Source organism: Manis javanica, chromosome 10, assembly GCF_040802235.1.
Source record: "Manis javanica isolate MJ-LG chromosome 10, MJ_LKY, whole genome shotgun sequence".
NCBI classification, from domain to species: domain Eukaryota; kingdom Metazoa; phylum Chordata; class Mammalia; order Pholidota; family Manidae; genus Manis; species Manis javanica.
The window spans coordinates 29,922,531-29,950,329 of NC_133165.1; the positions used below are offsets into that span (position 1 = coordinate 29,922,531).

Genomic DNA, 27,799 nt, shown 5'->3' on the forward strand with positions numbered 1-27,799 from the left:
GTGTGGGGCCAGGAAGGGCTTAAGCCAAGAGGGTGGGTCTTCTACAAGGCCCTGCCAAGTGACAATGTAAGGGAGTTGATCAAGGTGACTCGCCTTCAACCGAGAGATGATCTCTCTGACTCGGTGGATGGTAGGGAGGTTGAAGGTTCCCTCTGGCGGCCATCCGACATTGTATGCTGGCCATTCACTAGAACAAAAAGTCTGTGACGGCTCCTTCTGGACTTTTACACTAAGGTTGTTAGCCCTTCCCCTTACATCTGTAAAGTGATGAATCATAATACTTAGAGGAGTAGTCTGAGTGGGTCCCATAATGTCTGTCCAGTAAGTCCACAAAATAAAACAGAAAAACACAGAAACAGACAAACTGAGGGCCCCTGAAAAGTCTTCCAATTCTGTGGAAGCAAAACTGAAAGCTAGATGACAGCCTCACGCCGACTGGCAGGAGTGACCCACCTCATCTCAGACTTTTTAGGGGAATCCACATCCCTCCACAAGGGAGGATCAGAACGTCTTCCAAATCCTCCGGCCCGCGGTCTTCCAGTGCATGCACTTAGACTGCAAGGAGCACTACCAGAATTCCAGAAATGAGCTCACGCAAACAGAGACAGGAAGCAGACACACAAAAGAGACAGGGAAAGAACAAATACAATACCTACTGTGGCCAGTCGAGCTCTCTGGGTTGGGGTCCTTCTGAGTCTTGGGGATCCCGGATGAGCCCCCCAAATGTTATGCCCAGAATTCGTGATCCCCAAAGACTGCTAGGGAGCCGAGTCCGATGCAAAAGCAAAGAGCCTTTATTGGAGCTAGCTGGAGCTCAGTCTCCTATTGGCACTGACGCAGCGGCGAGATGCCGGAGAGAGCGAGTTTCAAAAGCACAAAGGTTTTATAGGGGTCTAGGGGCTGTTGGTGAGGTGATGGGCATGGCTTTGGCTGATTTGTTGGGGAGTTGGCGGGCTTTTTGATGACTGGTGAGGGGAGAATCCGGGTCTCGATTGGCTGGGGGAGGATCCAGGTCCGGATTGGCTGGGGGAGGTTCCGGTCCCCGTTTGCTCTTTCAACTGCTTCTCAATTCGATCACCTGGGATCTTTTGTAAATGCAGATTCTCATTCAGTAGCTCTGGAGCAAGTCTTGAAATTCTGAGTTTCTATCAGGCTCTCAGGAAATGCCTGCACTGTCTGTGGCCCACGCTGATAAGCAAGGCCTCCAGTAGCCCCATCACCTGTGGGTGTGTGTATACCTTGGCTTGGTGCCACAGCAGAAGGTGAAGATTTAAAAAAGAAAGAAAAAGAAAAGACCTTGGGTAAGATGAAAATTAACTTATCAAGCTGCACAATTCCTGATATAAAACTGCATTGTGGAATTTTCTTTTCATGCTTCAGAAGGTGAAATTTCATTAAAAATGAACATTAACATTTTTAATGACACACATCATGGGTGAAAATCCTTACAGGGAATTCCATTCACAAGGACACAATGACAGGACCTGCTTAACAAAGATTCTCACTCAGTATTTCTGGAGCAAGTCTTGAAATTCTGTGTTTCTATCAAGCTCCCAGGAAATGCCCCCACTGCCTGTGGTCCTGCATTCCACAACTCAGCCTATAGGAACAGCGCTTGTTTATTTGGCTTACAATGTAGCCATCTACAACAGCTGTGTTCTTTTGTCTTTGTCCTTGTAGGAATAACAAGAGAAAACTAATCTGTGCACTGTTTGAAGTCAAGGAAGGGAGCAAGCTGCACTCTATTTCTTCTGCCCTAACCTCAAAAAATACTCTTCTTGACTTTTCCTCAATTATATTGCTCTTGAACAACTCAAACTCTTCCAATTTATAAATAGCAATTAAAAGGAAACAATACTGAAATCCTGGCACCAGGGGTTAACAGACATACAGACTGTGCCCATCACCTCCCTCCTTTCCTTTTTTGGTAAAAAAATACTTTTCCTTATCAATTGTGGGGAGTTTGGCCTTTTGGTTTTACTCTTCCTTTAAAGATCTGCCCTTCCTATCTACTGTTTTACCTCTGTAAGTCTAGAGAGAGGAAATCTCAGGGCAAAATACCTCTAAAAACTGAAATCAGTCAAAGGGAAAAATAAAGTTGAAAACCTGTTTCTTGCTTACAAACTGCAGTCCAGGGCCGTCTTTCTCCTCTGCTCGGGAAGCAAAACCAGCCCTCTCGCTCCCCTCTCAGGTACAGATAAGCCCTCTGTTGCCCAAGTAATTACCCACTGCTATAGAGATGACTTTTCTCCACCCCTGAGGAATGATGCAAATGCACGAAAGCCATACTTCTTTCCACCTCTGAACGCCTATTTGAAGGGTCCCCACCAGTAAGATGGCGAACTTCCGGCTTCTTTTCGGGGTCCTCGGTTCCCGCCGGCGCCACCTGAAGCCCAATCACCTCTCGCCCCCCTCCCAATCCCAGCACCTAGCCAACAGCCACCAGCCCCGTAGAAGTAACACCACAATCACCCTATGCCCCATCCTATATATCCCAGCACCTTTCCCTAATAAAGCGGAACTCTCCGGTAAATTGCTGTTGTGTGTCGCTCCTTTCCTTTCATTGGTGCCGAAACCCGGGAGACGGGACACCCCAACTGGGCCCCGTCTTCCCCCAACACCAGCAGCAGCTTGCCCTCGTCCTCTTTTTCCGGCGCTGGCTCATCACACTCACCACTCCTCTCTGGCCTTTAGGTAAGTCCCCCCCCCACCTCCGGGGTGGGCCACTCTTCCCTGAGCTATCGCAGTGCCATTGACCGTGATCGTCCGGCAAGGCCCTGACGCTCGGGGACGAGGAGGGAACGCTCCCCGCCTCAGGCCTTCACGGCTGCGGCGGACCCTCAGGCCCCTCCTCCAAAAGCCATAAACCCCCACCTCAGCTGAGACTTTTTAAGCAAAACTTCCCCGGGGTGGGCCACTCTTCCCTGAGCTATCGCAGTGCCATTGACCGTGATCGTCCGGCAAGGCCCTGACGCTCGGGGACGAGGAGGGAACGCTCCCCGCCTCAGGCCTTCACGGCTGCGGCGGACCCTCAGGCCCCTCCTCCAAAAGCCATAAACCCCCACCTCAGCTGAGACTTTTTAAGCAAAACTTCCCCGGGGTGGGCCACTCTTCCCTGAGCTATCGCAGTGCCATTGACCGTGATCGTCCGGCAAGGCCCTGACGCTCGGGGACGAGGAGGGAACGCTCCCCGCCTCAGGCCTTCACGGCTGCGGCGGACCCTCAGGCCCCTCCTCCAAAAGCCATAAACCCCCACCTCAGCTGAGACTTTTTAAGCAAAACTTCCCCGGGGTGGGCCACTCTTCCCTGAGCTATCGCAGTGCCATTGACCGTGATCGTCCGGCAAGGCCCTGACGCTCGGGGACGAGGAGGGAACGCTCCCCGCCTCAGGCCTTCACGGCTGCGGCGGACCCTCAGGCCCCTCCCCCGACAGCCATAAATCCCTGCCTCAGGCCCTCACGGCTGCAGCGGACCCTCAGGCCCCTCCTCCAAAAGCCATAAACCCCCACCTCAGGCCTTCACAGCTGCAGCAGACTCTCAGCCCCCCCCCCAACAGCCATAAATGAGGTGACTCCTTTGCAGATGAGAACGCTCCTTTTCCCGCTCCCTCCTCCTTCTGTTCCGTCCGCCGAAACCTGTTCGGCCCGCCGAAAACGCCTAGCGCTAGGTACCTCGTGACTCCGGCACTCTGCCTTCTTAGGGAAGTTTGGGTGACGACCCACACTTCCCAAGAAATTCCGACTCGTATACGAGTTTCCGCAGACCACCAAGGATCATCGGGGACGCCCTTTGTCTCCTTGTGGTCTGCCTCCAGTCCGAGGATCCCCGTTCGTCTTCCCCTGTTTGTCTCCTTCTCTGTCCTTTAGCCATTTTGTCTCCTTGTGGTCTGCCTCCAGTCCGAGGATCCCCGTTCGTCTTCCCCTGTTTGTCTCCTTCTCTGTCCTTTAGCCATTTTGTCTCCTTGTGGTCTGCCTCCAGTCTGAGGATCTCCGTTCGTCTTCCCCTGTTTGTCTCCTTCTCTGTCCTTTAGCCATGGGAGCCTCCTCATCCCTCCCTGAAAGTTCACCTCTTGAATGCCTGCTTAAGCATCTGGCTACCCTCTCCCTGACGCCTGATATAAAACCAAAACTTCTCCGTAAATATTGCTCCCAAGATTGGCCGACATACCCCCTAGACAATAACAACCAATGGCCCGCAGGGGGAACTCTTGATCCTAACATCACTCGCAATCTCTTTAACTACTGCCAGCGCCTGAAAAAATGGAAGGAGATTCCCTATATCGAAGCTTTTCGCCTCCTAGCTCAAAATCCCAGCCTCTGCACCACCTGCTCCCCGCCCCAAGTTCTCCTAGCCTGCAAGCCGTCTCCCTCCCCTCCACACACTCCCAGTCCCTCTTCAATTACCTTTGACCCGGCCGACGAGCCTCCGCCATACAGACTTCCCCCTTCAGCCCCTCCCCCTCCTACAACCCCTCCACCCTCCGCCGCCACTGCCGCCTCTTTCCCCATGGCAGAAGCCTCCCGTCCTCTCCCTTCCCCTTCTTCTCCTACAACAGCACCCCCCCCTTCCTCTACCGCCACCACCGCTCCCGCTTCCCCCGCAGCAGAAGCTTCCCATCCTCTCCCTTCCCCTTCTCCTTCTACAACAGCCTCTCCCCCTTCCTCTACCGCCGCCACCGCTGCCGCTTTCCCCGCGGCAGAAGCTTCCCATCCTCTCCCTTCCCCTTCTCCTTCTACAACAGCCTCTCCCCCTTCCTCTACCGCCGCCACCGCTGCCGCTTTCCCCGCGGCAGAAGCTTCCCATCCTCTCCCTTCCCCTTCTTCTCCTACAACAGCCCCTCCCCCTTCCTCTATCGCCGCCGCCGCCTCCACCCCCGCAGAAGCCTCCCATCCTCTCCCTTCCCCCTCCTCCACCATCTCCTCCTGCACCTCACCACCTCCTCCTCTGTCCCCCTCACCTTCCCCCCTCCCGCAAATCAAGCCTGAGCCTTTCAGCCCCCCTCTAACTAAGTTCCAAGAGCCTCGTCCATTTTTGCCCCCTCAGATTCGGTCCCGAGAGCCTCCCAAAATTATCGCGGCTTTGCCCCCATTACCTGTTTCCCCTGCACAGACTGAGCCAGAACCCTTCAGTCCCCCTCAGACTCGGTCCCGAGGGCCTCCCAAAATTATCGCCCCGCTCCGGGAAGTAGCAGGATCCGAAGGCATCTTGCGTGTTCACGTCCCCTTCTCCTTAGGAGATTTAGCCCAACTAGAGAAACGCCTAGGTTCCTTTTCCACTGATCCCACGACCTACATCAGGGAGTTTCAATGGACCCTCCAGTCTTACAGCCTCACGCATCATGACATCTTCATGCTCCTGGCCAATACTCTCCTCCCTGAGGAGCGTAGACGAGCTTGGGACTTCGCCCAAATGCATGCTACCGAAACCCACAGGACTGACCCCACCTGTCCCCCTGGTCCCACTGCTGTCCCCGAACAAGACCCACACTGGGATTATAACACCGCTGTGGGTCTCCACTCTCGAGATATTTTTGCCTCCTGCTTAATAGCAGGTCTAAAAAAGGCAGCTCGTAAAGTAGTCAATTTTCAAAAGCTCCAAGACATAATTCAAAAGAGAGATGAAACCCCCTCCGAGTTCTTAGATAGACTCACTCAAGCCCTATTACAGTATACCAGCCTGGACCCAGAAACACCTGAAGGAAGACAGGTCCTTATGACATACTTCCTAGCTCAAAGCTACCCCGACATTAAAGCTAAACTCAAAAAGTTAGAACAGGGCCCCGCTACCCCACAGACTGAGATCCTAACAGTGGCCTTTAAAGTCTTCCATAACCGGGAGGAGGAGAAAGAACGCCGTAAACAAAAAGCTGATCAGGCCAATTTCCAGATGTTGGCCCAGCTGATAAAACCACAACCTGGGCGCCCCTCTACAGACAAGCCCCCCCAAGGAGCTTGTTTCAAGTGCGGAAAAGAGGGACATTGGTCAAGGGCGTGCCCCTCCCCCAGATCTCCTACCACCCCATGCCCCAGATGCCACAAAAAGGGCCACTGGGGGTCTGATTGCCCAACCACCCGAAGGGGAGGCTGGACGAACAACCCCCATCCTAAGCCCACCGTAGTGGGGCTGGCAGAAGAAGATTGACGGGGCCCGGGGGCTTCTCGCCCGACCATTTCCATCACCAAACAGGAGCCCAGGGTTACTTTAACAGTAGACGGTCGCCCCATCTCCTTCCTCCTAGATACAGGAGCCACCTTCTCAGTCTTGCGAGAATACCGGGGCCCTACCACGCCAGCCATTACTCCTATAGTCGGGGTAGGAGGTAAACAGATTTTCCCATTAAAACCCCCCCCCCTTTTATGCACAATCCTAGACAGTCCCATACCTTTCTCCCACTCCTTCCTAGTTATGCCCCAGTGTCCCATCCCCTTACTAGGACGGGACATCCTTTCCCTCCTCCACGTTTCCATAACTATATCCAATCCCACAGCCCCCAGTACTCCCTTTCTGATGGCCCTCATAGCCGACAGCCCCCCTCTACCCAATGAAAGCTCCAGTTCTGCCCTTATACACCCTGTAAATCCCAAAGTTTGGGACATTACAAGCCCCTCCATGGCCCTATGTCCCCCCGCCTCTATCAAATTACGTGACCCCTCTCAGTATATCTGCCAGGCCCAATACCCCCTAACCACTTCAGCCCTCATAGGCCTCCAACCCATCATTCAAGATCTCTTAAACAAAAACTACCTCAGACCCACTCACTCCCCATTTAATACCCCCATATTAGCTGTTAAAAAAAACAACGGATCTTTCCGCCTTGTCCAAGACCTTCGCCTCATCAACATAGCCGTTGTCCCTATCCATCCCTTAGTTCCAAATCCATACACCCTTTTATCGCAGATCCCTGCTTCTGCATCCCACTTCTCAGTCCTAGATCTCAAGGACGCATTTTTTTCTATTCCCCTAGACCCCTCCTCCCAAGATTTTTTTGCCTTCACCTGGACGGACCCATACACCAGACATTCTGTTCAGCTTACTTGGACAGTTTTACCACAAGGCTTCCGAGATAGTCCCCATATTTTTGGACAAGTCCTAGCTCAAGACCTCAAACAGTTTCACCATGATCACCCCGAGTCCACTTTATTACAATATGTAGATGATCTTCTGCTCTGCAGTCCCTCGTGGGAACAGTCTCAACTTGACACTGCGTCTCTACTTAACCTTCTAGCTTCCAGAGGTTACCGAGTATCCCCTGCCAAAGCTCAAATCTCTTCCCCTTCTGTCACTTACCTTGGATTCCTTCTGTCTCAGCAAAGAAAGTCCATTACCTTAGACAGAAAACGACTCCTCTCTGACCTGCCCGTTCCCAAAACCAAGACAGAAATCCTTTCCTTTCTAGGCTTGGCTGGGTATTTTAGAGCGTGGATCCCTAACTTCTCCCTGTTGGCAAGACCCCTATACGACCTCAGCAAGGGCCCCCCTGAAGAACCATTATCATCCTCACCCCGACACTCCTTCATTAAGCTCCGTCAAGCCCTTGTAAAAGCTCCAGCTCTCCATCTCCCTGATTTGTCAAAACCCTTCTCATTATACATTCATGAGAGGTCCAGTCAAGCTCTAGGAGTCCTAGGCCAATATTATGGCCCATCCTTTGCCCCAGTAGCTTATCTCTCCAAGCAATTAGACCCCACAGTTCGGGGATGGGCCCCCTGCCTACGGGCATTAGCCGCTGGACAGCTCTTGCAGAAAGAAGCTCATAAACTAACATTCGGAGCGCCACTTACCATTCTGTCCCCACATCACCTAAAAGATCTCTTAACCTACAAAAGTTTACAGACTCTCCCCCCCTCCAGACTCCTCACCTTACTGTCCTCTTTCCTCCAAAATCCAAACATTTCTTTCCTCCCCTGCCCGCCCCTAAATCCGGCCACTCTTCTTCCTCTACCCTGCTCTCCTCATACTCCCTCGCATGATTGCCTAGAAGCCCTTCACAACTTCCTTCCATGCCACTCCACGATCTCCGAAGGAGCCCTCTCACACTCCGACCTCATCTGGTTTACTGATGGGTCCTCCTTTAAACATGAGGGCATCCACTACTCAGGATATGCAGTAGTCTCCCTCGAAGATGTCATTGAAGCACGAGCCCTACCCCCTGGTACAACCAATCAGCAGGCTGAACTCATTGCAGCCACCAGAGCTTGCACTCTGGCCCGGGACACGTCTCTCACATTGTACACTGACTCCAAGTACGTATTCCACATTCTCTTGTCCCACGCGGCAGTATGGAAAGAACGAGGCCTCCTCACCACAAAAGGGAATTCCATAACTAATTCAGCCTTAATTACTAAACTTTTAGAGGCTTCACAACTCCCACACCGACTAGGCATAGTCCACTGCAAATCACATCAAAAAGATGACTCCCCCATTGCAAGAGGTAACAACAAGGCCGACAGAGTAGCCCGGTCAGTTGCCCTATCAGAAAACGCACCAGGCAACAATCCGTCTGCCCTTGCAGTTTTAGCCTTATCACAAGATGCCCTCTGCTCTCAGGACAAAGAGTCTCTCTTCCGCCTCTTACATGACCTGTTCCACCCCAGCCCCCAATCCTTAATCCATTTTTTACAATCTTTTTTTCCTCTCTCTCCTGAAGACAAAACCCTACTTAACCAAATAACCTGCAAGTGCACCATCTGCCAACGCACTAACCCTAATACCCCCCTCAAAGCCCGACCCTTCCCGGCTCATCAAGCAAGGGGTAATGTCCCCGCTGCAGATTGGCAAATAGACTTCACTAACATGCCCCCTGTACGACGTACCAGATACCTACTCGTGCTAGTAGATACATTTTCAGGATGGGTTGAAGCTTTCCCCACCACTAACAAACGAGCATCCGTAGTTGCCTCTATCCTCCTCACCCAGATCTTTCCTAGGTTCGGGATGCCCACTTCCCTCCAATCAGATAACGGCCCTGAGTTCACTGCCCAAATTATCCAGAACCTCTCCAAGTCGCTCTCGCTCCCCTGGCATTTACATTGTCCTTATCGACCACAAGCTTCAGGAAAAGTAGAAAGAGCCAATAGGACTCTAAAAGACATCCTGACCAAACTATCTCTAGAACTACACCTTGACTGGGTTCGCTTACTTCCCTTAGCTCTACTCCGCATTCGAGCCCTCCCAAAAAAACCTTCCTTCTTGTCACCCTTTGAGATCATGTACGGCCGCCCGATTCTACCCTTGGGGCTCCCTTCCCACAAAGAACCAATTCCTCCCAATATAGCCCTTCCACTACTCTCTCTCCTCCGCACTGAATTGTGGAAATATCAAGATTGGCTCCTTCCTGATCCATCCGCCTCCCAAAATCCTCCTGTCTTACAGCCCGGCCAACTAGTGTTTTATAAGCCACCACAGGATCAGCCCTCTCTCACCCCGAAATGGGAAGGTCCACACCCAGTTATTCTCTGCACCCCCTCGGCTGCCAAGCTCTCACTGCCTGATAACTCTGTCACCCCTTGGATTCATATCTCCAGGTTGAAACCAAATACCCAAGACTCACCTTCTCTGGACACCCAAGACCCATCAGTCACAATCCAGAGTCCTTCGGACACAGCCCAAGACGCTGTCTACTCTACCACGCCTCATCCCTCTGATCCCTTGAAGCTCCGCATCTCCCGTGCACCCCCTTTGCCATCCATACCTGAATCATGACTTTTTCCTCCTTTACTGCTCTCTCGCTTTTTTCCCTCATTCCTATTGTCTTCCCTGCCGCCCCATCCTCCTTTGTATGGCGATTCAAAGTCAAGCAGACTTACACACAGCATCAAACAAAAGTTACTGCCCTCATTGCCACATCAGACTGCCCTCTGAAAGGCTGCTCTGAGCCTTTGTACCTCCACTTTCCTCCCTCCACTGAAGTATTCATTTACAGCTACCTTTATTCTCCCTACCTCTGCTTCCTCTATGACCAAAGACAAGCCTATTGCAGGCGATGGCCAGACACCTACGGGGGATGCCCCTACTGGTCTTGCACCATTCACTACATGGGTGACTTCCAGTACCCACAGTATTACTCCTCCAACCGTTTCATGAAATATCCCAACGGCTCATTCTCCTTATCAATCTCAGATCCCTGGGACTCTCGATGGGCTGCTGGAGTAACAGCCTCAGTTTACTACAAGGGGTCCTCAACCCCCCACGGTACCCTTCATATCTCTCGAGAGTATGTTCCCTCTCGCTCCCAGATCTCTCAAGTTGCATCAGATATCAGACATTCTGAAAAGGTCATTATCCAAACTCTTGACGGCGCCTCTTCATCTTATTCCTCCTACTCTTGGTTACAGCTCATTCAAGACACCACCATCTTTCTCAACCACACCCTCAACACCGCCAATTGTTTCTTGTGCGCATCACTACAGCGCCCACTGCTGGCCGCCGTGCCCCTTAATATTTCCAACTACTCCTTCCATGCAGAAGGACAACCCCTCCGTCCCCTGGCAGACATACCCCTATGGGAGCCAGAATACCCAGATAATCTCACCATCCACCACTGTGTAGGCCCAACTCCACCCCCCTCCAGTGCACTTCACTGCCTCTCTATCTACACCCCTACCTCCGGCTCCAAGACTTTTACACAACCGGGACACTTCTTTTGGTGTAATGGCAGCCTTTTCAACTCACTGCCTCTCAATTCCGATACACCCTGCATTCTCGTCACCCTAATCCCACAGCTTACACTTTACAGCATGGCAGAATTCCTTGAGCTCCAACCTCCCTTGCACTCGCGCACAAAAAGGGCTGCTTTCCTTCCCATCATGGTCGGTATCTCTTTAATCACCTCAGCCATTGGGGTGGGGTTTTCAGGAGGAGCCTTGGGTCACTCTCTATGGGCAGTTAGAGATCTCGACGCCAAACTTGAGGGAGCCCTGGCATCCACTGCCGATTCCCTAGCCTCTCTCCAAAGACAAGTCACTTCGCTAGCTAAAGTCACCCTTCAAAACCGGCGGGCCCTAGATCTGCTTACAGCCGAGAAGGGTGGCACCTGCGTCTTCCTCCAGGAAGAGTGCTGCTATTACATCAACGAATCCGGCATTGTAGAAACTGACATCACCAAACTCACTGACCTTGCCTCCAGCCTCCACTCTGCTTCCAATTCCAACCCATTCTCGTCAATACTAACAAACCCCCTCCTCACCTGGCTCTGGCCCATTGCAGGCCCCATAATAGTCATTCTTCTTGTCTGTCTCTTCTTACCCTGTATAATAAAGTTCATCAAATCCCAAGTCGGGAAAATCTCTAATCAAGCTTTCAACCAGCTTTTACTCAGGAACTACCAGCTTCTGGCCACGGAAGACCCCTCACCCTCACGTGACCTCCTCACCACATGCTGAGATGGACCCCTCTCTCCGCTGGAAACTGTTCCTGGAAACAATGGCCGCAGACGCCTGGCTCCTGACACCCATATCCTCTTGGCACCATTGGAATCAACAGGTCCTCAACCTATGGTTACAGGGAACCTTCATTGATTTCCAACCTGAAGAAGTCCACATCTACTCATCCTTACTGTGGGGAGTCCTGTCAACCCTTTCCTCCCAATCCTCAAACCCTCACTCCCTTCTCCGCCCCTGTTCAGCAGGAAGCAGTCAGAAAGAAAGCAACGCCCACAAACCCATAGAGGAGAAAGGGGGGAATGAAGGGTCCCCACCAGTAAGATGGCGAACTTCCGGCTTCTTTTCGGGGTCCTCGGTTCCCGCCGGCGCCACCTGAAGCCCAATCACCTCTCGCCCCCCTCCCAATCCCAGCACCTAGCCAACAGCCACCAGCCCCGTAGAAGTAACACCACAATCACCCTATGCCCCATCCTATATATCCCAGCACCTTTCCCTAATAAAGCGGAACTCTCCGGTAAATTGCTGTTGTGTGTCGCTCCTTTCCTTTCACTATTGATATACAGATCTACTAAAGCCAGGTGAGATATTCTGAAAATATTACAACTGTACCCACAACCTCCAAGTTCTTTAGAAAGTGATTTGTTATTATACTCCAGAAAACAGCAAAGAAGCACAGCAAAGAAGTGGGAGGGAAGCAGAGGTCCATGCTTATATTTAAAAATTAGGGAGAGGCTGTAAATGATAGGTTGAGCTTAGAATAGGGTAAAATCCTTAGCAACTTTGATTGCTGAGTGTGGGGCCATCTGAAGGGAGCTGGGCATAGGAAAACAATGTTGGACAGGATGAGACAATCTGTTAGGGGGGAAGTCGGTTAGGAGACACAGGGAAGTCATAGTATAGGTGATTAGAATGAAAAAGCAAAGCAACAAAGACACCACTGGCAAAGCACAGAGACAAAATGTTATAAGTGAGACATTTATTTAAAGCAAAAAAGGTGCACACTCAGAGAGGGGAGAGTGTGCGCTATCTCAGAAGAGAAGGCACCCTCAACGTTTTAGGGTCTGGGGTTTTATAGATGGTTGAGTATTTTCAAAGGGCTAATGGTGTGGACTTGTTAAGTGGTCCCTGAATGTTTATCCTTCATGAGTCATTACATCTTTCATTTGATTAGTTTTCCAGGTAATTCTGCAAAATTAACATAAGAAATTTGCTGCTGATTTCTTCCCAGAATAGCAGCTTTTTGGTCTGGGGGCATATCAATTAAACTATTTGCCCTGCCCTCCAGAATGGGTTGAGTTACTATTTGTTTGTTAGATGGTAAGTTAAGAATTTTACTTCTTAACTGTGAAAAACACACTCACTGGTCCAAATTCAGTAAGTGGACACAGAGACAAAGAGAACAGCAGAGCAAGGCTTTAATGACGGTCTTGCAAGATGAGTGTCTGGTGGGCAGGCACACCTGGGGAGTTTGGCACCAGTAATTTATCTCCTCGTGCATGGGTCCCTCCCCTGGTTCATCATTGGCTGAGTACTACAGGGTTCACATTCTTTCCCGGACGTCGCCTAAGTCAGTTATATCTTTCCATCTGTCTTAATCTTATTGGTAGGTTTAAAAAACTCAAACAGGTATTGCCAGGCCCTTATCAATTCCCCCATCCCCACTCAGCCCCAGCAGCTTCCACCACGTGGCCCTTTGTTAATACCTTACTGTTAAAATGTATGAACATCCTAGTGGGAATAAATCACATTCAGATTTTATACTCTTTCTTAACAGTTCCCCCCTTTTTATTTAAGAATTTCTGATTTTATTCCCAGTAATGTATTTTAATTTACACTTGGTCCTTTCTCAAATTTCCCTAATAGCTTTTTACTCTCTTCCTCATAGTTCAATTTTTCTTCTAATAACATAAGATTATTTTGGGTATAGGTCATAGGTATTTGCTTGTTTATGGCTGCCTCTATAAGCTTTTGAGCCAAGCCTCTCACACAAGGACGATACAGCATCCACAGCAGTTAAAACTCCTGCAACTATAACAGGGATGTTAAGACAGAGGCAACCACACCTTTCTATTTTCTAAACCATCTTTCCAACCAGTCTGTAAAAGGGTCACCATGCCAGAGTTTTCAGATAATTCATTAGCTAAAGTGGTAGGTTTTTAGTAACCTGTAGGGCTTTAGTAACAGTACCACCAGGAACAGTATTATTTGGGATAAAAGTACAGTATTTTCCTCCTACCATAACACAGATGACTCCTTTTTCTGCTAACATATGCTATTCTGTTTTCCCAGGCCATCTTGCTGGTAGCATCTAGTTAGCTAGCTACTTCTAGAAGAGCATCCCTGGTATAGTTAATAATAACCTTTTGTTGATTATAGTAAATACAACTGACCAAATTTACCTTTTTGTTGATGGTGGACCACCAAATTAGTGCTGATTTAAACCCTACAGCTATTTGATTTTTAGCTTTAAATTAATTGGGACTCCCCTAGGGACTCCTATTGAGTCAATGGATCCTTGTGATGATCTGCGATTTTCTAGTTAAGCTTTTTTCATTGGGTGTGGAGAGAAATGCCAGGGTAAATGGAATGGCCAATTGGACTAAAGCACAAGTCCCAGTCAAGTTGGGTGGCAATGAGTAGCGTAGGTTCCCCTTTCCACAGTACCACCAAACATCCACTCGGGGGATTGCTTAATTTCGAGAAGTTACCCTCTTTAGAGACATTTAGGGCATGGGTACAAGTTAGTAAGTTTCACACAGGAGTTGTGAAACCTTCCCCTTGCCTAGAGAGGCATGAGGAATGATTCATCTTCCTTATGGAAAAAGAGGGGATTGCCCTCGGGTCTGACTTCTTTAGTGCATGAAAGAGTAAAGACAAGCCCTTGCAAGTCTCATTTCCCCAAGCATCCTTGTCCTGGTACAGGGCCAACATGCAGTTCATTTCAGTGGGATCTGTGTCCCAGCCAGAGGGAATGGGACCACCTGCGCCTGTGGCCATCCAGCAACACATGCGTAACAATCGCTTTAATTCAAAGCGAGTACTGAAAATTTAACTCACTCTGCCCAGGCATTGGTGTCTTCATAACCTATCTCTATTTCAAGAGTCTGTTTTAGGTCTTTTATCTCTGTTACAGTAACTAGTCTAGGGTCATTTTGGGGAAGCTCTGGCTCAATATTTCCCTCAGGATTGGGGGTGGCCACTTTGGTGAAGTCTTGCCTTTAATTAAATTAAGATCAAACCTTCCCACAGGATCTACTCCAATGACATCTGCGCCAAGTCCGTCTTGAGGTTTATGTATAGTTAAAAAAATGGGTTTACACTGTCTTTCCTGGCAATTGTCAGGAGGAATTCCTTTAGCTAAGTGGAGCTCTCTTTTCAAAGATTTTTCTACTTCATGAGGGGCTGTCCACCCTTGAAACTGGGTAGTCCTACTTGCCTTTTTTATTCTATTAAGATTTGTCCATTCAGGACAGAGATACTTATTATCTAGAACCCAACAAGCATCAAACCTAATGGTTTGGGGGCTTGATGTTTTGGTAATATTGATTAGAGTTTGACAGGATAACCAGGAGTTCCTTCCCATTCTAAGGGCTCCCTGTGACTTGACTGTGAAATACAGAATTAGAAGGATAAAAGTTAACAATTTTAGGTTCTTTTTAGTGTCAGTCTTAAGGGTTGGTTAGCCACCTGGGACACCTGCCAATTCTCGGTTTTGTCCCCAGATCCCCCAGTCAGTTTCTTTACTCTGGTATAGTGAGCCCAACCCTTTTCAGCCTCCGCGATCAGGAGCACTTGGTAGCGGCCTTCCCAGCTGGGCCGGAGTCCATCTTCTTTCCAGGACTTTACTAACACCAGGTCTAGGCTGGAAGCAGTGAGTGAAGAACTCAAGTGGGGGAGTCTGGGTGAGGAGTCCTTTCAGCCTGAGAGAAGATAAGTTAGAAGACATGGCCAGCACATATTCCCTTAAAAATTGATCTTTTGTTTCCATAGTGGGTAAAGTCTGTCGCCCTTCCCAGATATGGTAGCTCATATAATAATCATTATTCCCTGTAGTATTTTTGAAGTAAAATGACTCCCATTATGTGAATCAACATTTTCTATTAACCCAAACCTAGGAATAACTTGCTCTAAAAGTACCTTTATCACTGATCCTGCTGTTGCAGTTGTTAGTGGGTGGGCCTCCACCCATCCAGTGAGATAGTCAGCAATTACTACTAAATATTTAACCTTTCCCACTTTCAGCATCTCAGTAAATTCAATCTGAATACTTTGGAATGGTCTTATTCCTGGGAGTCTCTCTCCAGATACTGGCTTTCTCATACACTTCTTAGTAATTCTTTGGCACATTATGCAGCTCCTACAAACTGTTAAGCAATGGTGTAAATGCTAATAAACCCATAAACCTTTAGCAAAGCATCACACATAGCCTGAGGACCCCAATGGCTCCCTCTATGTAACATGTCCATCAGCTCTCTCATAATAGGCTGGCCAATCATTTCTCTCCTATCTGGTAAAGTCCACCTCCCTTTCTCATCTCGAGATGCCCCCACCTCCTGTAGCTTCTTAATCTCCTTCTTGGAAAACTTTGGGATCAATGAGATTTTACGGATATTTGGAGTGAGGTTCAAAAATCTAATTTCATCTTCAGATGCAGCCTCTTTAGCAGCTACATCAGCAATTTTATTACCATTGCTTCATAAGAACTTCCTTTCTGGTGACCATTCACATGCATTATAGAAATCTCAGCTGGAAGTACAAGAATTTCCAGAACCTCCTTAATTAATTGCCCATGAATCAATTCCTTTCCTTTACTGTTTATGAGGCCTCTTTCTGTCCAAATTTTTCCAAAGGTATGGACTACTCCAAGTCTGATATTCTATGAGGTCTATGTAACTATGGCTCAATTCTGACTGGTCTTCGGCTTCCCCTGCACATAACCAGCTGGTCAGATTGAGACAGTGTCTGTGGTTAAGATCAGGTTATCTTTTTCAAGTAAACTTGCTTTATGTTTTAAAATTTGAGAATCTATTAGCCAGTGCCCAGCCCACTGATTAAGTATGACCTGAACCTGGTGAGGACTACTGAATGTGAGAGTTCCTCCAAGTTAATTTACTGCTCTCTTCCACCAGTAAGGTCATGGCTGCGATGGCCTGAACACATTCAGTCCATCCTCAAGAGACAGGGTCCAATAGTTTAGACATAAAGACCACTGGATGTTTCTTTCCTCCTCAGACTTGGGTCAAAACCCTACAGAGAACCTTGTTCAACAGTAACAAACCAGTTAAACAGCTTCTCTAAAGATGGGAGTGCCAGGACTGGGGTGGTGACTAAGGATTGCTTTCACTTCCTCTAGAATTTGAAGTTCCCCTGGGGTCCATTGGAGAGGGTCTGGCTGTCCATCTAACAATTTGAAATACAAGCTTCTAGCCTCTCTTCTAACAAACATTTTTTGAGCTTCTCTCAGTAATTCCTCTATAGGTTTCTCATTCCATCCATTTAAATTCTGTAATTTCTTCGCAATAACTGGTCAACATCTGGTTACAAAAATTTTGACTTTTAAAAGACCCTGTCCTACCTGAGCTTCTGGGTCAAGTCCTGAATACTTTCTAATCTGGTCCCTGAGTCTCTATGAAAATGCAGTTGGGGTCACTACCTTTTCCCATTGGACTTCAAACACCTTAGAAACATTTTGAGATCTTGGGACCAATTTCCTAATTCCCTTTATGATTAGCCCTTGAAGATCCTGCATTTAGGTTATTTTTGTAAATTTTAATTTGGTATCATTAATCTACAATTTACGTGAAGGACATTATGTTTACTACGCTCCCCCCTTCACCAAGTCGCCCCCACATCCCCGTTCACAGTCACTGTCCATCAACATAGTAAGATGCTGTAAAATCACTACGTGTCTTCTCTGTGTTGCACAGCCCTCCTCGTGCCCCCCCCCCACACTATACATGCTAATCGTAATGCCCCCTTTCTTTTCTTCCCACCCTTATCCCTCCCTTCCCACCTGTCTTCCCCAGTCCCTTTCTCTTTGGTAACTATTAGTCCATTCTTGGGTTTGTGCTTTTGCTGCTTTGTTCCTTCAGTTTTCTTTTGTTCTTATACTCCACATATGAGTGAAATCATTTGGTACTTGTCTTTCTCCACCTGGCTTATTTCACTGAGCATAATACCCTCTAGCTCCATCCATGTTGTCGCAAATGGTAGGATTTGTTTTATTCTTATGGCTGAGTAATATTCCATTGTGTATGTTTACCACATCTTCTTTATCCATACATCTACTGATGGACATTTAGGTTGCTTCCCTATCTTGGCTATTATAAATAGTGCAGCGATAAACATAGGGGTGCATCTCTCTTTTTCAAACTGGAGTGCTGCATTCTTGGGGTAAATTACTAGAAGTGGAATTCCTGGGTCAAAAGGTATTTCTATTTTGAGCATTTTGAGGAACCTCCATACTGCTTTCCACAATGGTTGAACTAATTTACATTCCCACCAGCAGTGTAGGAGGGTTCCCCTTTCTCCACAACCTCACCAACATTTGTTGTTGTTTGTCATTTGGATGGAAGCCATCCTTACTGGTGTGAGATGATATCTCATTGTGGTTTTAATTTGCATTTCTCTGATGACAAGCGATGTGGAGCATCTTTTCATCTGTCTGTTGGCCACCTTAATTTCTTCTTTAGAGAACTGTCTATTCAGCTCCTCTGCCCATTTTTTAATTGGATTATTTGCTTTTTGTTTATTGAGGTGTGTAAGCTCTTTATATATTTTGGATGTCAACCCTTTATCGGATCTGTCACTTACGAATATATTCTTCCATACTGTAGGATACCTTTTTGTTCTATTGATGGTGTCCTTTGCTGTACAGAAGCTTTTCAGCTTGATATAGTCCCATTTGTTCATTTTTGCATTTGTTTCCCTTGCCTGGGGAGATATGTTCAAGAAGAGGTCACTCATGTTTATGTCTAAGAGATTTTTGCCTATGTTTTTTTCTAAGAGTCTTATGGTTTCATGACTTACATTCAAGTCTTTGAGCCATTTCAAATCTACTTTTGTGTATGGGGTTAGACAGTGAGCCAGTTTCATTCTCATACATGTAGCTGTCCAGTTTTGCCAGCACCATCTGTTGAAGAGACTGTCATTTCCTCATTGTATGTCCATGGCCCCTTTATCGAATATTAGTTGACCATACTTGTTTGGGTTAATGTTTGGTGTCTCTAGTCTGTTTCATTGGTCTGTGGTTCTGTTGTTGTGCCAGTACCAAATTGTCTTGATTACTGTGGCTTTGTAGTAGAGCTTGAAGTTGGGGAGTGAGATCCTCCCCCACTTTATTCTTCCTTCTCAGGATTGCTTTAGCTATTCAGGGTCTTTGGTGTTTCCATATGAATTTCTGAACTATTTGTTCCAGTTCATTGAAGAATCCTGTTGGTAGTTTGATAGGGATTGCATCGAATCTGTATATTGCTTTGGGTAGGATGGCCATTTTGATGATATTAATTCTTCCTAGCCAGGAGCATGGGATGAGTTTCCATTTGTTAGAGACCTCTTTAATTTCTCTTTTAAGAGTGTTCTTATAGTTTTCAGGGTATAGGTCTTTCACTTCCTTGGTTAGGTTTATTCCTAGGTATTTTATTCTTTCTGATGCTATTGTGAATGGAATTCTCTTCCTGATTTATCTTTCTATTAATTTATTGTTAGTGTATAGGAAAGCCACAGATTTCTGTGTGTTAATTTTGTATCCTGCAACTTTGCAGAATTCCGATATTAGTTCTAGTAGTTTTGGAGTGGAGTCTTTAGGGTTTTTTATGTACAATATCATGTCATCTGCAAATAGTGACAGTTTAACTTATTCTTTACAAATCTGGATTCCTTGTATTTCTTTGTTTTGTCTAATTGCCATGGCTAGGACCTCCAGTACTATGTTGAATAACAGTGGGGAGAGTGGGCATCCCTGTCTTGTTCCCGAACACAGAGGAAAAGCTTTCCGCTTCTTGCTGTTCAGTATGATCTTGGCTGTGGGTTTATCATATATGGCCTTTATTATGTTGAGGTACTTGCCCTCTATACCCATTTTGTTGAGAGTTTTTATCATGAATGGATGTTGAATTTTGTTGAATGCTTTTTCAGCATCTATGGAGATGATCATGTGGTTTTTGTCTTTCTTTTTGTTGATGTGGTGGATGATGTTGATGGATTTTCGAATGTTGTACCATCCTTGCATCCCTGGGATGAATCCCACTTGGTCATGGTATATGATCCTTTTGATGTATATTTGAATTCAGTTTGCTAATATTTTGTTGAGTATATTTTTTTGAAATGTGCTTATTTTAACACATTTTTTTTCTCTGAGAAGGCATCTCTCATATTTATTGATGAAATGGTTGTTAACAACAATAAAATTCTGTATGGGGGGTCAATGCTCAATGCACAATCATTAATCCATCTCAAGCCTAATACTCATCAGTCTCCAATCTTCTGGAGCATAATGAACAAGTTCTTACATGATGAACGAATTCTTACAGAGTGAATAAATTCTTACATGGTGAACAGTACAAGGGCATTCATCACAGAAACTTTCGGTTTTGATCACGCATTATGAACTATAAACAATCAGGTCAAATATGAATATTCGTTTGATTTTTATACTTCATTTATATGTGGATCCCACATTTCTCCCTTTATTATTATTATTATTTTTATTTTTAATAAAATGCTGAAGTGGTAGGTAGATGCAAGATAAAGGTAGAAAACATAGTTTAGTGTTGTAAAAGAGCAATTGTAGATGATCAGGTGTGTGCCTGTAGACTATGTGTTAATCCAAGCTAGACAAGGGCCTTAAAACATCCATGGATGCAGAAGATTTCTCTTAAAACAGGGGTGGTGATGTTCTAAGCCTCACCACTGTTGATCCGCAATTTCTCACCTGATGGCCCTCCTGCGACTGTACCTGTCTTAGGTTGTTCCTCCCTTGAGGAATTTTACCCGTCTCTGGCTAACCTGTCATCTTCCGGGGCCATACAGGGAGATGTAAAGTTGATAAGTGAGAGAGAAGCCATATTGTTTCAAAAGGTTAGCTTTTTACTTCTTTGCAGATTTATGCCCTGTGGCTTCTATGCCCAGCACTTGTCTCGAGGTATCTTTACCACCTGCAGGAATTATGATACTCAGTAAATTCGAAATGAGGCACAAATTCTATTTAAGGGTTGTAATTAGGAAGGAAGAAGAAAAGCTATAGAGGTAGCATATGGAAGAAAACATGGGAGAATTGATTATTTCTTTGACATATCTTCTTGTAGAGTACCTTAAGCATATATAGGTTTTAAACTACTAACTTGCACACACATATTAACATAATAGGAATACGGTGACAAACTAAGCAAATCTATAATTACCAGCCATCTCCAGTGAAGCCAAGAAAACCATTTAGGCACCCTAGGCATTTGTGAGAATTTGTCTATGATATGATGGATATTGTCCAACTGTACTTGAACAGTCTGAGAGAAATCAGACAAATTAAAGCAACCCATTTCCGGGATCTGTTCACATCCCATATGTTCTATTAACTGTAGATAGTCTATAGTCGTAAGATTTTGGAGTGCTACAACTTGCACCCCTCCCAACTCCTGGTTGAGTTCCAACAGTACAGATCCACTCAAATTCGTTGTCTCACTGTATGCACAAGCCAGCCTAGACATCTCCCTCCTCATTCCAGTGGCAAGTCCAGGAAACGGTGGGATGGATGCAGCCACAACCGCAGCATCGCCCGGATCCCTGTGGAGGCTTTTTGATGATCATCCCCTGGCACGAGTCCTCCAGAGAGTGCTGATGCCGGAAGCTCCTCCTCATATCGTATCTTAGTTCATTTTCTGGGTAGCCAAGCTAGGCCTTGATCTTCTGCATAGAAACAAACAGACCCTTTGCCCACACTTTGACATGCCCTCTATACCACTGTGTAGAACTCATTGGAGGTCAGCACACAGGAACTGCTTTTTTTTTTTTATTAAGAGAAAGGAATATTATCAGAAAAGAGTACCTCCATAGCTGATCATCTGACACCCTTTAAGTGATCAATATTAAGGATGTTTAAAGCATGTGTTGATCTTTGATTTACCAATAGTTTTATCCTATCAAGGAGTAATCCCCCTTTTCTTTCTTTCTTTTATTTTTAATCTTTAATCTACACTTACATGAAAAATACTATGTTTACTATGCTCTCCCCTATATCAGGTCCCCCCTAAAAACCACATTACAGTTACTGTCCATCAGCTTAGCAAAATGTTGTAGAATCACTACTTGTCCTCTCTGGGTTGTACAGCCCACCCTCCCCTTTCTCCTTCCCCCCCTGCATGCTAATCTTAATACCCCCCTTCCTTTTCCCCCCTTATCCCTCCCTGCCCACCCATCCTCCCCAGTTCCTTTCCCTTTGGTACCTGTTAGTCCATTTTTTGGTTCTGTAATTCCGCTGCTGTTTTGTTCCTTCAGTTTTTCCTTTGTTCTTATACTCCTCAGATGAGTGAAATCATTTGGTATTTCTCTTTCTCCGCTTGGCTTATATCACTGAGCGTAATACTCTCCAGCTCCATCCATGTTGCTGCAAATGGTTGGATTTTTCCACTTCTTATGGCTGAGTAGTATTCCATTGTGTATATGTACCACATCTTCTTTATCCATTCATCTACCGATGGACATTTAGGTTGCTTCCAATTCTTGGCTATTGTAAATAGTGCTGCGATAAACATAGGGGTGCATCTGTCTTTCTCAAACTTGATTGCTGCGTTCTTAGGGTAAATTCCTAGGAGTGGAATTCCTGGGTCAAATGGTAGGTCTGTTTTGAGCATTTTGATGAACCTCCATACTGCTTTCCACAATGGTTGAACTAATTTACATTCCCACCAGCAGTGTAGGAGGGTTCCCCTTTCTCCACAGCCTCGCCAACATTTGTTGTTGTTTGTCTTTTGGATGGCAGCTATCCTTACTGGTGTGAGGTGATACCTCATTGTAGGTTTAATTTGCATTTCTCTGATAATTAGCGATGTGGAGCATCTTTTCATGTGTCTCTTGGCCATCTGTATTTCTTTTTTGGAGAACTGTGTGTTCAGTTCCTCTGCCCATTTTTTAATTGGGTTATTTGTTTTTTGTTTGTTGAGGCGTGTGAGCTCCTTATATATTCTGGACGTCAAGCCTTTATCGGATCTGTCATTTTCAAATATATTCTCCCATACTGTAGGGTTCCTTTTTGTTCTATTGATGGTGTCTTTCGCTGTACAGAAGCTTTTCAGCTTAATGTAGTCCCACTTGCTCATTTTTGCTGTTGTTTTCCTTGCCTGGGGAGATATGTTCAAGAAGAGGTCACTCATGTTTATGTCTAAGAGGTTTTTTCCTATGTTTTTTTCCAAGAGTTTAATGGTTTCATGACTTATATTCAGGTCTTTGATCCATTTTGAGTTTACCTTTGTATATGGGGTGAGACAATGGTCCAGTTTCATTCTCCTACATGTAGCTGTCCAGTTTTGCCAGCACCATCTGTTGAAGAGACTGTCATTTCCCCATTGTGTGTCCATGGCCCGTTTATCGAATATTAGTTGACCACATATCTTTGGGTTAATGTTTGGAGTGTCTATTCTGTTCCATTGGTCTGTGGCTCTGTTCTTGTGCCAGTACCAAATTGTCTTGATTACTGTGGCTTTGTAGTAGAGCCTGAAGTTGGGGAGTGAGATCCCCCCTACTTTATTCTTCTTTTTCAGGATTGCTTTTGCTATTTGGGGTCTTTGGTGTTTCCATATGAATTTTTGAATTATTTGTTCCAATTCATTGAAGAATGTTACTGGTAATTCGATAGGGATTGCATCAAATCTGTATATTGCTTTGGGCAGGATGGCCATTTTGACAATATTAATTCTTCCTAGCCATGAGCATGGAATGAGTTTCCATTTATTAATGTCCCCTTTAATTTCTCTTAAGAGTGACTTGTAGTTTTCAGAGTATAAGTCTTTCACTTCTTTGGTTAGGTTTATTCCTAGGTATTTTATTCTTTTTGATGCAATGGTGAATGGAATTGTTTTCCTGATTTCTCTTTCTATTGGTTCATCGTTAGTGTATAGGAAAGCTATAGATTTCTGTGTGTTAACTTTGTATCCTGCAACTTTGCTGTACTCCCATATCAGTTCTAATAGTTTTGGAATGGAGTCTTTAGGGTTTTTTATGTACAGTATCATATCATCTGCAAATAGTGACAGTTTAACTTCTTCTTTACCAATCTGGATTCCTTGTATTTCTTTGTTTTGTCTGATTGCCATGGCTAGGAACTCCAGTACTATGTTAAATAACAGTGGGGAGAGTGGGCATCCCTGTCTGGTTCCCGATCTCAGAGGATATGCTTTTGGTTTCTCGCTGTTCAGTATAATGCTGGCTGTGGTTTTATCATATATGGCCTTTATTATGTTGAGGTACTTGCCTTCTATTCCCATTTTGCTGAGAGTTTTTATCATGAATGGATGTTGAATTTTGTCAAATGCTTTTTCAGCATCTATGGAGATGATCATGTGGTTTTTGTCTTTCTTTTTGTTGATGTGGTGGATGATGTTGATGGATTTTCGAATGTTGTACCATCCTTGCATCCCTGGGATGAATCCCACTTGGTCATGGTGTATGATCCTTTTGATATACTGTTGAATTCTGTTTGCTAATATTTGATTGAGTATTTTTGCATCTACGTTTATCAGGGATATTGGTCTGTAATTTTCTTTTTTGGTGGGGTCTTTGCCTGGTTTTGGTATTAGGGTGATGTTGGCTCATAGAATGAGTTTGGGTGTATTCTCTCTTCTTCTATTTTTTGGAAAACTTTAAGGAGAATGGATATTATGTCTTCTCTGTGTGTCTGATAAAATTCCGAGGTAAATCTGTCCGGCCCCAGGTTTTGTTCTTGGGTAGTTTTTTGATTACCGTTTCAATTTCTTTGCTCGTAATTGGTTTGTTTAACTTTTGTGTTTCTTCCTTGGTCAGTCTTGGGAGGTTGTATTTTTCTAGGTAGTTGTCCATTTCTTCTAGGTTTTCCAGCTTGTTGGCATATAGGTTTTCATAGTAGTCTTTAATAATTCCTTGTATTTCTGTGGGGTCTGTCATGATTTTTCCATTCTCATTTCTGATTATGTTGATTTGTGTTGATTCTCTTTTTCTCTTAATAAGTTTGGCTAGAGGCTTATCTATTTTGTTTATATTCTCAAAGAACCAGCTCTTGGTTTCGTTGATTTTTGCTATTGTTTTATTCTTCTCAATTTTTTTTATTTCTTCTCTGATCTTTATTATGTCCCTCCTTCTTCTGACTTTAGGCCTCATTTGTTCTTCTTTTTCCAGTTTCGATAATTGTGATGTTAGACTATTCATTTGGGATTGTTCTTCCTTCTTCAAGTGTGCCTGGATTGCTATATACTTTCCTCTTAAGACTGCTTTCCCTGCGTCCCACAGAAGTTGGGGCTTTGTGTTGTTGTTGTCATTTGTTTCTATATATTCCTTGATCTCTATTTTGATTTGTTCATTGATCCATTGATTATTTAGTAGCATGTTGTTAAGCCTCCATGTGTTTGTGAGCCTTTTTGTTTTCTTTGTAGAATTTATTTCTACTTTTATACCTTTGTGGTCTGAAAAATTGGTTCGTAGAATTTCAATATTTTGGATTTTACTGAGGCTCTTTTTGTGAGCTAGTATGTGGTCTATTCTGGAGAATGTTCCATGTGCACTTGAGAAGAATGTATATCCTGTTGCTTTTGGATGTAGAGTTCTATAGATGTCTATTAGGTCCATCTATTCTAGTGTGTAGTTCAGTGCCTGTGTGTCCTTACTTATTTTCTACCCGGTGGATCTATCCTTTGGGGTGAGTGGTGTGTTGAAGTCTCCTAAAATGAATGCATTGCAGTCTATTTCCCTCTTTAGTTCTGTTAGTATTTGCTTCACATATGCTGGTGCTCCTGTATTGGGTGCATATATATTTAGAATGGTTATATCCTCTTGTTGGACTGAGCCCTTTATCATTATGTAGTGTCCTTCTTTATCTCTTGTTACTTTCTTTGTTTTGAAGTCTATTTTGTCTGATATCAGTACTGCAACCCCTGCTTTCTTCTCACTGTTGTTTGCCTGATATATGTTTTTCCATCCCTTGAGTTTTAGCCTGTGCTTGTATTTGGGTTTAAGGTGAGTTTCTTGTAAGCAGCATATAGATGGGTCTTGCTTTTTTATCCATTCTATTACTCTGTGTCTTTTGATTGGTGCATTAAGTCCATTTACATTTAGGGTGACTATTGAGAGATATGTACTTATTGCCATTGCAGGCTTTAGATTCGTGGTTACCAAAGGTTCAAGGTTAGCTTCTTTAGTATCTTACTGCCTAACTTAGCTCGCTTATTGAGCTGTTATATACACTGTCTAGAGATTCTTTTCTTCTCTCCCTTCTTATTCCTCCTCCTCCATTCTTCATATGTTGTGTGTTTTGTTCTGTGCTCTTTGTAGGGGTGCTCCCATCTAGAGCAGTCCCTGTAGGATGCCCTATAGAGGTAGTTTGTGGGAAGCAAATTCCTTCAGCTTTTGCTTGTCCGGGAATTGTTTAATCCCGCCATCATATTTAAATGATAGTCGTGCTGGATACAGTATCCTTGGTTCAAGGCCCTTCTGTTTCACTGCATTAAATATGTCATGCCATGCTTTTCTGGCCTGTATTGTTTTTGTTGAAAAGTCTGATGTTAGCCTGATGCTTTTTCCTTTATAGGTGACCTTTTTCTCTCTAGCTGTCTTTTAAACTCTTTCCTTGTCCTTGATCCTTGCCATTTAAATTATTATGTGTCTTGGTGTTGTCCTCCTTGGATCCTTTCTGTTGGGTGTTCTGTGTAATTCCGTGGTCTGTTCGATTTTTTCCTCCCCCAGTTTGGGGAAGTTTTCGGCAATTATTTCTTCAAAGAGACTTTCTATCCCTTTTCCTCTTTCTTCTTCTTCTGGTACCCCTATAATATTAATATTATTCCTTTTGGATTGGTCACATAGTTCTCTTAGTGTTGTTTCATTCCTGGAGATCCTTTTATCTCTCTCTATGTCAGCTTCTATACTTTCCTGTTCTCTGGTTTCTATTCCTTCAATGTCCTCTTGCATCTTATCCATTCTGCTTATAAATCCTTCCAGGGATTGTTTCACTTCTGTGATCTCCTTCCTGACATCTGTGATCTCCCTCCGGACTTCATCCCATTGCTCTTGCATTTTTCTCTGCATCTCTGTCAGCATGTTCATGATTTTTATTTTGAATTCTTTTTCAGGAGGACTGGTTAGGTCTGTCTCCTTCTCAGGTGTTGTCTCTGTTATCTTTGTCTGCCTGTAGTTTTGTCTTTTCATGGTGATAGAGATAGTTTCCAGAGCTGGTACGAGTGAGCACTGGAAGAGCTTCCCTTCTTGTTGGTTTGTGGCCTTCCTCTCCTTGGAGAATAGCGACCTCTAGTGGCTTATGCTTGTCTGCTGTGCACAGACAGGGCTTCTGCTACCTGCCCGATTGCTATGGAGTTTATCTCCACTGTTGCAGTGGGCGTGGCCTGGCTGGGGCTGCTCCTCCAAAATGGTGGAGCCACATTGGAGGGGTAGCGGCTGGGAGGCTATTTATCTCTGTAAGGGGCCTCTGTGCTCCCTGTTGCCCAGGGGGTTAGAGTGCCCAGAGATCCCCAGATTCCCTGCCTCTGGTCTAAGTGTCCTGTCCTGCCCCTTTAAGACTTCCAAAAAGCACTCTCCAAACCAAAACAACAACAGCAACAAGGAAAGAGGAAAAAGAAAAAAAAAAAAAGGAAAAAATGCACGATTTTCTTTGTCCTCAGGCACCGGTCCCAGGCACCCGCTCACCGTTCCTGCTGCCCTGCCTCCCTGGCACCGGGGTCCCTGTCCCTTCAAGGGTTCCAAGAAGCACCTGCCAAAAAAAAGGGAAAAACGCTCGACCCTCTCCGTCCCTAGGCGCCGGTCCCAGGCACCCGCTCACCAGCCCTGCCGCCCTGCCTCCCTGGCACTGGGGTCCCTGTCCCCCTAAGGCCTCCAAAAAGCACTTGCCAAAAAGAAAAAGAAAGGGAGAAATGCGCGATTTTCTTTGTCCTCAGGCGCCGGTCCCAGGCACCCGCCCACTGGTCTTGCTGCCCTGCATCCCTGTTATTGGGGTCCCCATCCCTCCAAGTCTTCCAAAAAGCACTCGCCAAAAAAAAAAGGGAAAAACGCGCAGTTTTCTTTGTCCTCAGGAACCGGCCCCAGGCCCCCGCCCACCAGTCCCGCCTCCCTGCCTCCCTAGTATTGGGAGAAATGCGCGTTTTTCTTTGTCCCCAGGCGCCAGTCTCAGGCACCCGTTCACCAGTCTTGCTGCCCTGTTTTGCTGGTATTGGGGTCCCTGTCCCTTTAAG

General features: G+C 45.6%; 1 protein-coding gene and 1 long non-coding RNA gene across 2 annotated transcripts; one reads left to right on the forward strand and one right to left on the reverse strand.

Annotated features, from left to right (window-relative positions):
• Nucleotides 1-49: 49 nt before the first annotated feature.
• LOC140844032 (uncharacterized) lies at nucleotides 50-27,315 on the reverse strand. The gene is made up of 3 exons (XR_012122130.1): nucleotides 27,258-27,315; nucleotides 15,146-15,301; nucleotides 50-1,243 (listed from the first exon to the last, which is right to left on the reverse strand). It is a non-coding gene; the product is annotated as an uncharacterized lncRNA (long non-coding RNA).
• Nucleotides 2,350-11,911, forward strand: LOC140844031 (endogenous retrovirus group FC1 Env polyprotein-like). The gene is made up of 2 exons (XM_073215056.1): nucleotides 2,350-2,694; nucleotides 9,525-11,911. The coding sequence occupies exon 2, from the start codon at nucleotides 9,699-9,701 to the stop codon at nucleotides 11,379-11,381; it is 1,683 nt and encodes a 560-aa protein (XP_073071157.1). The 5' UTR covers nucleotides 2,350-2,694; nucleotides 9,525-9,698; the 3' UTR covers nucleotides 11,382-11,911.
• Nucleotides 27,316-27,799: the final 484 nt, after the last annotated feature.

Coding starts and splice junctions, on each gene's coding strand:
- LOC140844031 (XM_073215056.1), top strand. CDS start 9,699: ATGACTTTTTCCTCCTTTACTGCTCTCTCGCTTTTTTCCCTCATTCCT.